This window comes from Castanea sativa, chromosome 1, assembly GCF_040712315.1.
Source record: "Castanea sativa cultivar Marrone di Chiusa Pesio chromosome 1, ASM4071231v1".
NCBI classification, from domain to species: domain Eukaryota; kingdom Viridiplantae; phylum Streptophyta; class Magnoliopsida; order Fagales; family Fagaceae; genus Castanea; species Castanea sativa.
The window spans coordinates 68,103,053-68,117,099 of record NC_134013.1 but is presented as its reverse complement, the minus strand read 5'-3'; the positions used below and the strand labels follow the sequence as shown (position 1 = coordinate 68,117,099).

General features: G+C 30.9%; 1 protein-coding gene across 1 annotated transcript; it reads right to left on the bottom strand.

The window, feature by feature from the left end:
• Positions 1-2,118: 2,118 nt before the first annotated feature.
• On the bottom strand, positions 2,119-8,569 carry LOC142632804 (uncharacterized). Its single transcript, XM_075807140.1, has 5 exons — positions 8,486-8,569; positions 4,159-4,420; positions 3,501-3,625; positions 3,278-3,418; positions 2,119-2,361 (listed from the first exon to the last, which is right to left on the bottom strand). Exons 1-5 carry the CDS (start codon positions 8,567-8,569, stop codon positions 2,119-2,121), a joined length of 855 nt encoding a protein of 284 aa, XP_075663255.1.
• Positions 8,570-14,047: the final 5,478 nt, after the last annotated feature.

Below are 14,047 nucleotides of genomic sequence, written 5' to 3'. Positions count from 1 at the left end.
AAATTGGGTCACAATATAAACTATCACAAGAAGTTCAAAAACTCATATCCTATCCAATTTATTATCATTATTTAGCTAAGTCTAAAATCTGTCATAAGAGCTCAATGTGCACATCCCATTCTTTTTAAAGCCCAAGACTACCTATACTTGGCAGTATTTCAAAAGCCCATAATTCAAATCCATGGCAAAACTATTTTATTAATAGAATTCAAATCCCATAATCAAAACTCATGGTTCAAACTTATGACAAATAATTTATTAAAGTTTAATTCTTATTAGCAACATCAAAACTCATTGCTACATGGCATCATTAAAGCCTAATTCTGATTCTCAAAAAAAAAATTAAAGCCTAATTCTTATTGCCAACATTAAAGTATATTGCTACATAGCATCATTGTTGAGGTCCAAAAGTTTACAATAAGAAAAAGCCTGGTCCATGGAATTGAGATTGTAGGCCTTGAAAGAACCAAAGGGCCCACCGCCCAACAAGAGCTCTTACAAAGAAAAAGATAACTCAAGTAGAGATGGAGTGAAGAGAAGGGCCTAACACCAGAAGAATAAAAAATAAAGAGGATGCCTTGTATAAGGAGTAGATGACCCAAGAAAGGGGATCCAAGGGGTCCTCAAGGAAAGCCCAAAAGGATAAGGGAAAGGAATTTAGGAAGCTCATCAAAATTGAGTCCCTTGGAGAGAAGGAAAAGATGAAAGGGACAAATGATGTTCTGATAGGTTTTTGAAGTTCGAAATTCAACGTGAAGAGTTTAAGGAACCTCGGCCAGAGAAAGCATGGGATAAGAGGAAAGGTGCCTGAAGACTTTCCGAGTGCATCCATCTCGAAGAGGAATCTATACTATTTTCAGGAAGAAGGGCCAACAAGGAAAAGTCACTATCAAGACCATGGAACCTTCGAAATGTCCCATTTAAAGCCTTGGGATCGAGTTCTGCCTTATTGACCTCAAAAGTAAATCTGACTTACCTAAGAAGATGCCTTCTATGAAAGGAAAGACAAATTAAATTGCGAAAAAGGTTATATCATTTGTGTCCTATGGGCATAATGGAAAAATATGATATAGCTAAGTTTACTTTGGATATTGGTGTCAAGCTATGCATGCTCTACTATCTGCTAAGACAAAAATTCAAAAATTATGATCGAAATACATCGATAATTTATAATTTCATAAAAAACACACATACATACACAAAGAACAAGAAATTAATAAATGAAAGATTGAAGGGTTGAATTTGTTGCTACCAACCTCTATTTCTTTTGTGCCCTTTGTTTTTACTAAATCCAGGCGCTAGAGTTCATTGGCTTGCTATGTGGTAACCGCTACAAAGACATGCCTCTTCTAATTTTGGACCTACTTATGTGTTGAGTCACTTATAGTTATTTCCTCAATAAAAGTGGAAAAAGAAAAAATACACACACTTATATATAGGCCTACGTCTTTAGCATGATACTTACATAGAGTAAAAATAACTTTTATTATTTGATGGAACATATATTCTTAGGGCTTGACTATATGTTTGTTGTTGTTTTTAGTTTTAGTTTGGCTAAACTGCAAATTGCACATTTTAAGTATAATTGAAATTAATTTAATTGAATTATCAAAATTTCAAATTTATTCAATTCAGGTTTTTTATCCAAATCTATTAAATAAATTGCTATTAAGTATAAAATTAACTAATGAAAAAAGTTGAGGAAAAAAAAAACTCACATAAAAAATCTATAATTTTTTTAATTAATTTTATAAATTTTTTTATGTAAGAAAAATATATTTTTTTAAGGGCAATTCTTTACGAAATGAAGTACCGAATGACACGAGATGATTTTCTATCGTAAAACCTCTTCATACCAACAAAATCCCCTCCATTTCAAATGGAGAGCATCCTTTTCCCAAAAGCTACATTGAGTGGAACTTTTCAGTAGATTTACTTGATTTTTCTAATATTTTATCTGCACAATAATCATGAGTCTGTGTTTTTATGATGCATTTAAAAAATAAATAAAAAAAATTATAGAAGATGTCAATTTGGGCATTTTGTTCAGAAAAGACAAATTTTCATGATATTCTTTGCCTAAAAAAAGGATAAATATAAGATCAAAATTCAAAAACATTAAATGACAAGCAGTACATCTTTGGAGAACTCTTGCATTTGTTCACAAACCCTCTCTCGTTCTCCTTCATTCCATGATCTATTTTTACGTTCCCTCCTAGGCACCTGCCGAAAGGAATCTACTAGGCCACATTTCTCTTTTGGGTCGATTACCAATCGTTTAAGAGCAGGAGCATTTTTTAGCAAATATATGGCAAACTTAATTTGAGTTGAGGTGCCATAAAATCCAGCAAGATGAACCTCCTTCAGATGTTCATGGACATGGTCATTAGGATCAAGCTCTCTACCTTGCTCAAAGTCTATTGAGCATCTCGTCAGCAATTAGAACAAGTATACACTAATCCGAATTAGAAGATAATTGAAACATGAGGTTTAAGCCTAAAAATGATGCAAGATGGACAACAGTTCCCAAAGTAAAAAAAAGGAATCATGAAAATATATATATAGGAAACCTTGAATAATTGACACACCAAACCAATTTTATTCCAGCAAATTATGCAAAGCTATTTGATGCCACAGATGAGTATGAAGAGGTTAATCTATATAAGTATAAAGAACTCCATTATGTCATGACAATAATTTCCAATTCAATATAATTTTCAATATTTACCACCTGAACTTCAACATGCATGTTTCTTTTAGTTTTGCAGGTAGTCGACAATAACTAAACTACTTAACGGACTTCTGATGCCTTGTTCAGGGTATTCTAAATAGATTTCCTAAAAATATCTGTTTTTTCCTTATTAGTAAGTAAAAGATTTCGTTCCAGTAACACTAACTCAAGATCAATACAAAACACAAGATAGCGTAAAGAGTTGCAACCAAAGAATTACAAGCAAAAAAATATCAAATTAGCAAACTCTATAAGAGTGAGTACCACTGTCACTGGGACCCAGGACAATTGACCATCTAGGGAGTTATTCTACTGCACAAAATGTCATCTTATTTCAACTATGAGGCAGAATGACACTTTTTGCGAGGCTTTGGGCGGTTATTAGGGTCGGATTTGTAAAAATGAGTGAAAAAGGGACAGAGAGAGAGAGAGTTAGAAAAATTGGGACCCTTGAAATATATAAACAGAAACAGTAAAACCATATTCCAAAGCCATGCTTGGAGTAGACAAGCATGAAAATATCTAGGCAGTATATATATCACTCACCTGCAAATAAAATTTCTGCAAAAGGGGAAAGGCTCTGAGAATAGCTGTCATCTTCAAGACGTCAAATTCCATCCTTCGACCAAAATACAGCTCCAACGTTTCAACCTTGCTGAAGATCACAATGCTTTTAGGTATGGACACCTACGTAGAGAAATACACTTATGATTACTAACAAATCTTTCACTTCAAAAAGAACAACAGAATTTTAATTTTTTGCACATACCCAATTAACAATGGTAACAACATGTAGCATCCTCAGATTAAGGAGGTCTTTTGCAAGTTGATGGAAAATATAATGTGCACTTTGTTCATTGCTTACTTGGAAATACACTTCTTCCAGCTTAGGGACTAAAAGCAATGAATGATTAGCCCATAAGGTAGAATAATATTCATATCTACAGAGGTTCACAGCCGACAGCTCAATTTCCTCAGCCCCAAGGCAACCGTCAATGATTAAAGTCCTCAAATGCAGTAATGGGGCAGAAATCCTTAATTTAAAAGGAAGCTTACAGTTAATCAAAAACAGACTGAGAAGGCTCAAACAACAAGAACAGATGGTCTGCACCTCAGATAGGACTAAAGGTACTTCCACTATTCGAGGATTCTTAAATATCTGGGTAAATTAGATCCCAATTTGCATGCTCGCAACCTCAGACAATTTAATTTGAACCCTGTGGCTTGAGAAAGAAGCTCACTACCAAAAACATACATTTCTTCCCTTTTCTATCTGCCGGTAGGCCCAAGACACTCCCAGGCACAATCGAAACATATGGTGGTGTTTTCAGCACCCATTTTATTGGCAAAACTGATCCATTGATCAATATTGTTTGCACAATCCATACCAAGACAGAAACGGAGCTAAAATGAAACAACGCGTGTACCCTCATAAAACTGCAGGAATTGATTCACTGCTCCAACAAATATATGCTTGTAATCCATGCAAGGATAACCAAGGAATGGCATAATGTTACGCCTATCAAATATGAGGGATAAACGGGAAGCACAGATTCTTGTCCATCTATGTGATAACACACTTGTTTTGACAGCATCCCTGAGTGTCAGATATGAGAGAATCGAAGAGAGAACATCAGTCGGCAATTCACTGATGATATCTTCTTGTCTAATACTAGTACTTAAACCAACCTACAAAATTAGAAGCAAAGCAAGTGATCAATAGATTTTCATCCTAGTTTTTCTTTCTTTCTTTCTATAAGTGAATCATATCAAGTTAAGCGAGCAAAATGAATATCAATATTCACAGATAAAATAAGATTTGCAAGATCACCAAGTCATTTAGAGTACTCAAAATTCTAAATTCACACAATCAGAGAGGGGTGTGCAACCAACCACTGATCTGCCAAAATTCTAAATCCAACTCAACCCGCTGAGTTGGGTTGGGTTGCCATTTTTTTTAGTAGGTTTAATTGGGTGCAGGTCAATAGATTTACAAATCCGTCTAACCCATCCCGACCCACATATATTTAATATTATATATTTAAAATATATATTATATGGTTTTGTTATTTACTCTTTTGGTTTGATGAACTAATTTATATGATTATAAATCTGTTTTTATTTGTATTAGTTTGATCCACTAATCAAATAGTTTATGTTAGTTTGGTGCTATACTCAGTCAGGTTTGATTAGTAAATTTGTTTTTATCTATACTACTATTTAAGGGGCTTCTCCTGTTTGGATTCTAATTTTGGATGCCTAAAGTAACCTCATCATATTTACTTACAAGTTTTCAACCAACGAGGATAAATATGTAAATTAAAACTCCAACACTTTAAAACCCACAAACTCACGTACATTTTGCAGTTTCTATTTCACTTTCCATCTCTCATTCTTCTTCAGATTGAAGACATTTAGTTTAACTTTACATTTCCTTTAACTTTACATTTTGCAGTTTCAGATTAAAGACATTTATTGTCAGAGGCTCCAACAAATTTTCAGGTTCTATCTTTTGCAAGTTCCTCTTTGTTTTCTTTTCTTTGGTTTATGATTGACTTTCTTTGAACTCTACTTTTTCTTTTTTTAAATGTAATTTTGAAATGAATGATTCCTTCATATACTCTACCACTATACTTCTTATAGAATTGTCATTTCATGTTGTAGGTATAGTGATCCAAAGACAGGACTGCCTTATGCTACAAAAAAAACATTCAACCAACAAATTTTCAGGTTCTATCTTTTGCAAGTTCCTCTTTATTTTATTTTCTTTGGTTTATAATTGACTTTCTTTGAGTTCTACTTATTTTTTATTTTTTTATTTTATATGTGTCACGTTAATTTTTTTTTTAATGTAATTTTGAAAATTTGAATTAAAATAAAAATAGTTACTACAATACTCCCTGATTAATGATCAATTACTATTTTCTCACTTTTTTTTTCCTTTTTCATATTTTTTTGTTCATTTTAAGAAATTTTTTTTTTTTACCATCATTGTATATGTTTTTGGCGTCAAAGTTTTATTTTTTACCATCATTGTATATGTTTTTGGCGTTAAATTTTTATTTATTTAGTTATTTATTTAAAAAGTTGATGATGTGGTGATTAGATTTTAAAGAGTTCATGATAGAGTTAAATTCTAAAAAATCTTTATCTTCTATTTCCTCACTTCTTCTTTTTCCTTCTTCATATATTTTTTTTTTTTTAGAATTTTTTTTTTACCATAATTGTATATGTTTTTTGCGTTAATTTTTTTTGTTTAGTTATTTATTTAAATAGTTGATGATGTGGTGATTAAATTTTAAAGAGTCCATGATAGAGTTAAATTCTAAAAAATCTTTATCTTTTATTTCCTCCCTTTTTTTTTTCCTTCTTCGTATTATTTTTTCTTTTTAAGATTTTTTTTTTTTTACCATCATTGTATATCTACCCACGGTCCTATTGAAAAAAAAAAGTTCTATAAAAAAAATAACACCCCCAGTACACCGAAACACTCTCATCAACTAAAAAAAAAAAACTCTCCACATTCAAATGACACTCTATCAATTATCTGCCCACTTAACTTCTCACAAGTCACAAATACAAACTCTTCCCCAGACCCCAGTAGTAAATAAAATAAAAAATAAAAAAACCTAATAAAAAAGAAACACACACTATCTAATATCTACCCACGTTCTTATTGAAAAAAAAAGTTTTATGAAAAAAAAATCCCCAGTACACCAAAACACTCCCCACGTTCATAAAAAAAAAAAAATACACTCCCCCAGTTGAAATAACACTCTTTATCCACTACCAAAAAAAAAAAAAAATAGAAGTTATCATTTTTTTTAATAAAATCAAAATATAATTCATTAAAATTCAAATTATACTTTATTTGGTAACTTTGGTTAATGCATGCATTTATTAAATATTCATTTAAAAAAAAAAATTGGAACAAAGATGACAACTTTAAACATTGGGTTCCTCTCTGGTCTTCAATTCTCTAATTCTAGAGAATTAATTTTTTTTTTAAATACTTGGTTTAACCCTAATTCTTTTATCTCTCTCAGGTTCACGTAAGCACAAATTTTTTGGATTGCATTAAAGAGTCATTGGAATGGAATATTAGATAAGTTCGGGTGAGAGACTTTACAAGAATTATTATATGTATTAAACCTCACATAAAGTGGTTGTTATCTAAGAAATTGTTGTAAAAAAATTTATTTTGTAATAGAAACTATATTTATCATTTGTATAATTCTATGTCAAATTCAATTTATATTTTTTTCCATAAGTATTAATTTACTACTTCATAGAAACTGTTACGTACATTTTTCTCAGTTTTAAATGTTATTGATGTTGTTGATATATTTGAAATTTAAACTATTTTTAACTTTTGTTATGGATGTGTAAGTGGCTATCTTTTAGGTCTAAAAAACTAAATTTTTGGATTAAACAAAAATTGATAAATGTTATTAAATTTTTTTTTAAAGAACAACAACACCAAAAGAAACATGTATCTCCTGCCATAAAATTTGAAATTTATGCTTTTATTTACTTATGTTATGGATGTTTAGTAAATGGCTAAATTTTAGGATTAAAAAGCTACATTTTAGGATTAGACAAAAAATTATAACTGCCATACATAAAGGTTGAAAAAAAAACAAACAAACGTGGATTTGTAGTTACTAAATTTTGGGATCTTTCTAGGAGCATTTTCTTTAACAAAAAACTTATTAATTTACTTATGTACCTTATAAAAATGCAATATAAGTATTGATAATCATAGTTTGTCAATTTTAAACTCATTGGATACCCAGCTATTGTAAAAATTAGTAGAAACATCCAAATCCCAATCCAAAAATGCAAGCCATGTACCAGGTGGTTGGGCAGTTTTTAAACATGGGATAGAAAGTGAGATTTTTTCTAAATTAGTACATGGATAGAACATGAGATTTTTTTTCTTTCTTATCAACAAACAATCATGAAGTTTTTATACAATTTTTTTTCCTAGATACTTCTAATCATTAATTCCCAATTGTATTAGCCTTTTGTTAAAGTTAAACCACCATTAAATACTTTATTAAAAAAAAATCTCAAAATACAATTGTGGTTTTATACAATTAATGTGTATCTCTTGTCATAAAATTTTCAATTTAAGCTTTTATTTACTTATGTTATGGATGTGTAGTAAATGACTAAATTTTAGGATTAAAAAAACTACATTTTAGGATTAGGCAAAAAATAATAATTGTCATACATAAAATTTGAAAAAAAAGAACAACATCAACAACACCAGAAAGGAAAAAAAAAAAGAAAAAAAGAAGAGAAACATGGATGGATAGTTACTAAATTTTAGGATCTTTTTAGGAACATTTCCTTTAACAAAAATCTTATTAATTTACTATTCCATAGAAAATGTTACGTACCTTGTAAAATACTAGCCTCTCAGCACTCACCGCACATAATACTCATCACACCCCTAAGTTTTTTTTTTTTTTTTTGTAATTGAAAAATGTAGTAATCTCAAATTATAATAAATGCTCTAAATTAATTATTACCCAAAAAATAGAAGAGCCTCTGAGCACGCGCGAGCGCATGCTCAGAGGCTAGTTAGTATTTATTGGGGACCAACAAGTGCAAGGCAGTACAGGAATATTCTCCCTTGTTGTTGTTTATGGACTACGCACCAGGCAGAGACAGAGACAGAGAGACTAAACTCTAATTAGAAACAAACGATTTTGTTTTATTAAAAAAACAAAACAAAAAGAAAGGGACCTTATGGGAAAATTGAAGGTCTCTCCACTCCGTATCGTCCGTAAGCCGGAGCTTTTCCCCATTGTTAGGCAATTTGGAAGCCATGATATGATATGATATGATATGATCTGATCTCCGCAACTGGGTAATCAACACTAGTAACAAAGAAAACAAAACAGACCATGAGAAAGACAGACCAAGACAAACAACAAAATCATCATAAACTCAATTAAACTTATAGTAATCTATCCTCACTTTGCTTGCAACTCACTAACTGCAAAAGAGTGAATAGCTTACCGTTTTGCAAGAGACAAAGAGAGAGAGAGAAAGAATATCTTCTACTTCTACTTCTACTAGCGGCTGGGAGGGTGCCGCACCGGAGTCCGACGCGGGGTGAAAAAAAAACTTAAACCGAAAATACCGGTGGACTGGACTGGATATTGACACGCTACATGAGCCATTAAACCACATTTTTTATAATTTATTTATGAGAAGCATCATTTATTTTAATACTTTTGTCAATAATAAATGTCAAAAACTTTTGTGTACTTATTCCTATCTATTTATTTTTCTATTATTATTATTATTATTATTATTATTATTATTATTATTATTATTATTACATGAGTTTTTTATTATTATTATATAAAAAAACATGCTTAGCAATATATACAATATATAAATAAAAATATTTTAAATAATTTTTTAATCGCTGCACCCGCACCTTATTTTTTCAAAAATTACCGAGTTCCACATCCACACCTCTACCCGTACCCGCACTCGGATCTGAAAACGCTCCCGTGCTTCATCAGAATATCTTCTACTTCTAATAACTATAGAAAAAGAGCAAATAGCTCTTTCTGTGGTGCCAATTTGGTTTAGTCTATTTGGTGAGTTGTTCAAAACTTACCGTTTTGCATATTACTTTAACAATTTTTTTTTCTTTGGTCAGTACACCAGTTTTGTTTGTGACATTTTTTTGTCCTTTTCTTTTCTTTTAAATGTTGAGAGACATGATACATTCAGAATGTTTTTACAATAAATTCTAGATAAAGAGGTTGTTATTTGTTGGATTTGCAAAAAAGTAATTTAATTTATTAATTCAAATTAGAACTAATAACAACTTATCACCTATAATTTGTTGTGAACAAAGTACTTCACAAATATTTATATGCGTTTAGACGGTATTGTTACACTTGAACAACAAATTTTCACAATATTTATTTTCACAATTATTGATGAGTTAATTTCTTATAGGGTAAACAAAAAAAAGATTGGGACTAACCACAACTGAAAATAGATTTATTGTGAAAATTTTGTAACATCATGTTGTTGTCATAATATTTTCACAATTGTGAAGATCTTAGTTCCTTATAATTTTTTTTTTAAAGTGAAGTCCATAACATTTTCAGTATTAACTTGTCATCTATAAATGTTTTTGTGAAAATATTGTAGAAGTAGCATTTCTTTAAAATAAATAATGAAATATTATAACGGGACCTACTACGACTGAAAATAAATATTGTGAAAATATTATAACATTTTATTGTGTTCCCAAACTTTTTTTTGTTGGTTTAGTCAAATTGTGTGAGCCAAAATTCATTGTTCCACTCAGTTTTCTTGGGCTGGTTTTTTTGTTTTTTTTTTAATCCACAATTTTAAGTGGTAGTCACAACTTAAATCCAATAACAATTTGTCACCAAAAATTTGTTATGGAAATGTTATAGACGTAAATAATAAAATATCAGACAAGGATCTACCATAGCTAGAAATAAAAAGTATTGTGAAAATGTTGTGACATTTTATTGCATTCCAAGACTTCATTTTTGGTTTAGTCAAAATTTGATGAGTCAAAATTCACAGTTTCAAGCACGATTTTCTTCAATTGCCTTTTTGTCTTTATTTTTTTTAATGCACATTTAAAGTGGTTGGTTTAGTTTAAAACCAATAACAATTTGTCACTTAGGATTTGTTATGAAAATATTGTCCACATAGTATTACTCTAAAATAAAATAATAGACCAAGGCCCACCATAACTAAAAATAAACGCAATATGAATATCTCATAACATTTTGTTGTATTTCTAGACTTCTTTATTGGTTTAGTCAATTTATTGAGCCAAAATTCACTTTTTTAAGCACAATTTTCTTGGGCTGATATATTTTATCACATTGTTTAAAGTTTAAAAAAAAAAAAAAAACACATAGTTTTACACACCAAAAAAGAAAATTGTGCAAAGCATTTTTCCCCTTTATGTTTAGGGTAGTTTCATACCCCCCTAAGCTTTAAAGTTGAATGATTTTATTATTTATATTTTGTAAATGAGTATATACCCCAACTGTTACTATTTTAGTTAAACCTTAATAAAATTTTACGACTCTTAGAATATTCCATTGTATACAATGTTTTTAAATACCCTACTAAATTTTAATGTCCCAAAAATTTTATTTGTGTATTTTGAGTTTTATGTGGTGGTCATACTTGGAAAGTAAGAATGATGATGCCTATGGTTTTTATTAGTTATTTAGAAAACACTAATTTGTTAGAAGCTTAAATCTTCTAAATTTATAAGTTTATCTCATGAAAACTTCAATGACATATGTATTTTTTTTCCTACTTAAAAGGGTGATCATTAAAAATTAAATAAGTTAAAAATCATAATTACACTCATAAATAAGATGACAAATAAGGAAATATGAATAACAAATTATATATTCTTTGTAGATGGTTGTAGGTATTTAATTTGATGAAAAGTTTCAATTATAGCATATATCATAATTCATTGATCATTAAAAATAAAATAAGTTAAAAATCGTAATTACACTCATAAATAAGAGGACAAATAAGGAAATATGAATAACAAATTATATATTCATTGTAGATGGTTGTTGCAAGGACCAAAAATTAATCACAAACCCAAAGGCCCAACATAGTTGCAATAATTCAAGGCCCAAAACAAAGAATTTGTAGAGAGGGAACACGACAACAAAGGGATAGTAGCGTCCAGAGGATTTTAACTAACCAAACAACACATGTCCTCGAATTTATCCTGAGGAAGGAATTCTTACACTCAATTCTCAATCCTTTCTATGTTTATCTCTATTCTCTTTTCTTCTCCACCAAAAGATCAACCATCCCCTTTCCTGGCCTCCTTCCTCCCTATTTATACTTCTTGCCTTTGTTATCTTGACCCTTCATCTCTCACCTAACCATATTCTTTTATTGACACTTGTCCATTTTTCTTGTAGAAGGTAATGGAAAGAAGCCCCTTAGCTGTGATTTGCGCTGTTCAAGTTACCTCCACATCAATGCAACTGATAAAGCTGGTGCTTCTTATTTAATGCGGCTCGAAAGCTTGTTGCAGAGCATTCAATGCAGTGTTCACAACTATCTACCCTCAAACCCGATATTTTCACTTTCTCTACCATGCATCTCCAATTTATCCCTTGTACTTCTCCAAGCAACTACACCTCTGCCTCCTCAGGTCCTCGAGTTCTTGACTTTCATCTTAACTACCATCTTCTTTGTTCTTTAAGCTTCATCTTTGGTCCTCAGGTCTTCTTCCTTGGTCCTCAGGTCCCCACAATTGTAAGTATTTAATTTGATGAAAAGTTTCAATTGTAGTGTAAGTGCACAATTGCACCTAGACCCAAAGATAGACGTGGGCTTAGGCCCAATGAGCCTTAAACAATAAGATTTGTAGAGTATGGATTTGAAATTTAGTTTGAGGGGTACTGGACACTTGATAAGCACGCTAGAACGCCACCATCTTTGCAAATGATAAACAAATATGACAAGGGAACCTCCGAGGACGTAAGCCGAGGACGATTTGTATATTGCTTCTCTTTTATGCCAAAAATTACAGTTCTTAGTTTCTTTTTGGCTAACTGACCGATCTCCCTTTTCTTTTTTCCTTTCTCCCCTTAAATATTCTTCTTGTTCCTTCCTACATCCACGTGTCTCACAAATCTTATCCTTCGGTGCCTCCTTTCCACTACCTTCTTGAAGTCTTCAAATAGTAGCAGGAAAGTTTAATTCTACTGTTCAGGGGTCATTTTCTCATTAATGCGGCTAGGGAGGTAGGTGCAGGGTCTTTAATGTGGAGGTAGCAGCCTTTTTCCCAGATATTTCTATTACGCCATTGCCTCTAGAGGGTACTTAGATCCCCCTCTTACCCAATAGTTCTTCCAGAACTCTACCTTTAATCTTCTTGGCAAATCCCAGGGCGTTCGCCGGGCCCATCCGAGGAGACATTCATCCTCGGATGGTTCCTCAGATGTCTGTAGTGTAGGCTGACCTATGGGCTTAGGAGCCCAATGACAAAAACAAACTGGCACCAATCAATCAAACCCACGACCCATTCGTTTATTTTATAAATCTTACCCCCCACATGTGGCATATATCATCATTCATTGATCATTAAAAATTAAATAAGTTAAAAATTGTAATTACACTTATAAATAAGATGACAAATAAGGAAATATGAATAACAAATTATATATTCATTGTAGATGGTTGTAGGTATTTTAATTTGATGAAAAGTTTCAATTGTAGTATATATCATCATTCATTGTGAAATTTCAAATATTTGTGACAATGTTTTATCAAAACTTAATTGTTTATTGTTAGAAGATGATAAAATTCGTTATCATTCTTAGTATAATTTTTTCATGAGTAAATATTGCCTTTAGTAAAATAGGATCTAAGAAATTATCATATTAAATAGATATTCATGTGTTAAATAGCTATACTAAATTTAAGTCCATGATTTCATGCGTCTTCAAAAAATATTTTATCTTAATTTTCCTGCTTAAGGGGCAGCATGTGTCTTGCACTTGCAACCCAACCTAGTGTATATAAAAAAAGCCAGTAGGCTCATAAACAGTGTTTTGAACAGTGTTTTTGGTTTAGTGAGCTGCCCTTTTTCTTTTCTTTTCTTTTTTTCTTCAAGTTCACCAATTTGATTTGGGCTTTTTTTTTTTTTTTTTAAAGATCTTTATATGTTTACTTTGTACTTATAATGTAAGCTCAAATTGTATACGCATAAAAAGTAGCAAATATTATATACATTTGCACACACAAAAAATTGTACAAATTTTGTAAATATGTACAACATTTGCCACTTTTTATGAGCCCATAGGCTTATGAACAATGTTTTTGGTTTAGTGAGCTACCCTTTTTCCTTTTCTTTTTTTTTTCTTCAAGTTCACCGATTTGATTTGAGCTTGTTTTTTGTTTTTTTTTAAAATCTTTGTATGTTTACTTTGTACTTGTAATATAAGCTCCCATTGTATACACACAAAAAGTAGTAAATATTATATACATTTACAATATATATTAGTCGCTAACCCGTGCAAGGCACGGGAAAGTTTGATAAAAACTATTTAAAATTTCACTTTGCTTAAAGTTATGATCACTTGGAAAAAGAAAATATACTTAAGAGAATACTACTACTAACAAAGCAAATTTGTTGTTTCTTTCAATCTTATGCTTGCAAATACTTGAATTAATTGTTTACTAATAAAGAAAATATATATGGTGAGACCATGGACCTTATCCACCCACCCTAAAAGTTCTTATATA

Bases quoted from the DNA above. Each gene is read 5' to 3' on its own strand.
- LOC142632804 (XM_075807140.1), bottom strand. From the start codon at position 8,569: ATGGCTTCCAAATTGCCTAACAATGGGGAAAAGCTCCGGCTTACGGAC. The intron at 3,419-3,500 runs GTATGTGCAAAA...TTCTCTACGTAG, and splicing joins TTGTTACCATTGTTAATTGG to GTGTCCATACCTAAAAGCAT. The intron at 2,362-3,277 runs GTGAGTGATATA...GAACATCTGAAG, and splicing joins TGCAGAAATTTTATTTGCAG to GAGGTTCATCTTGCTGGATT.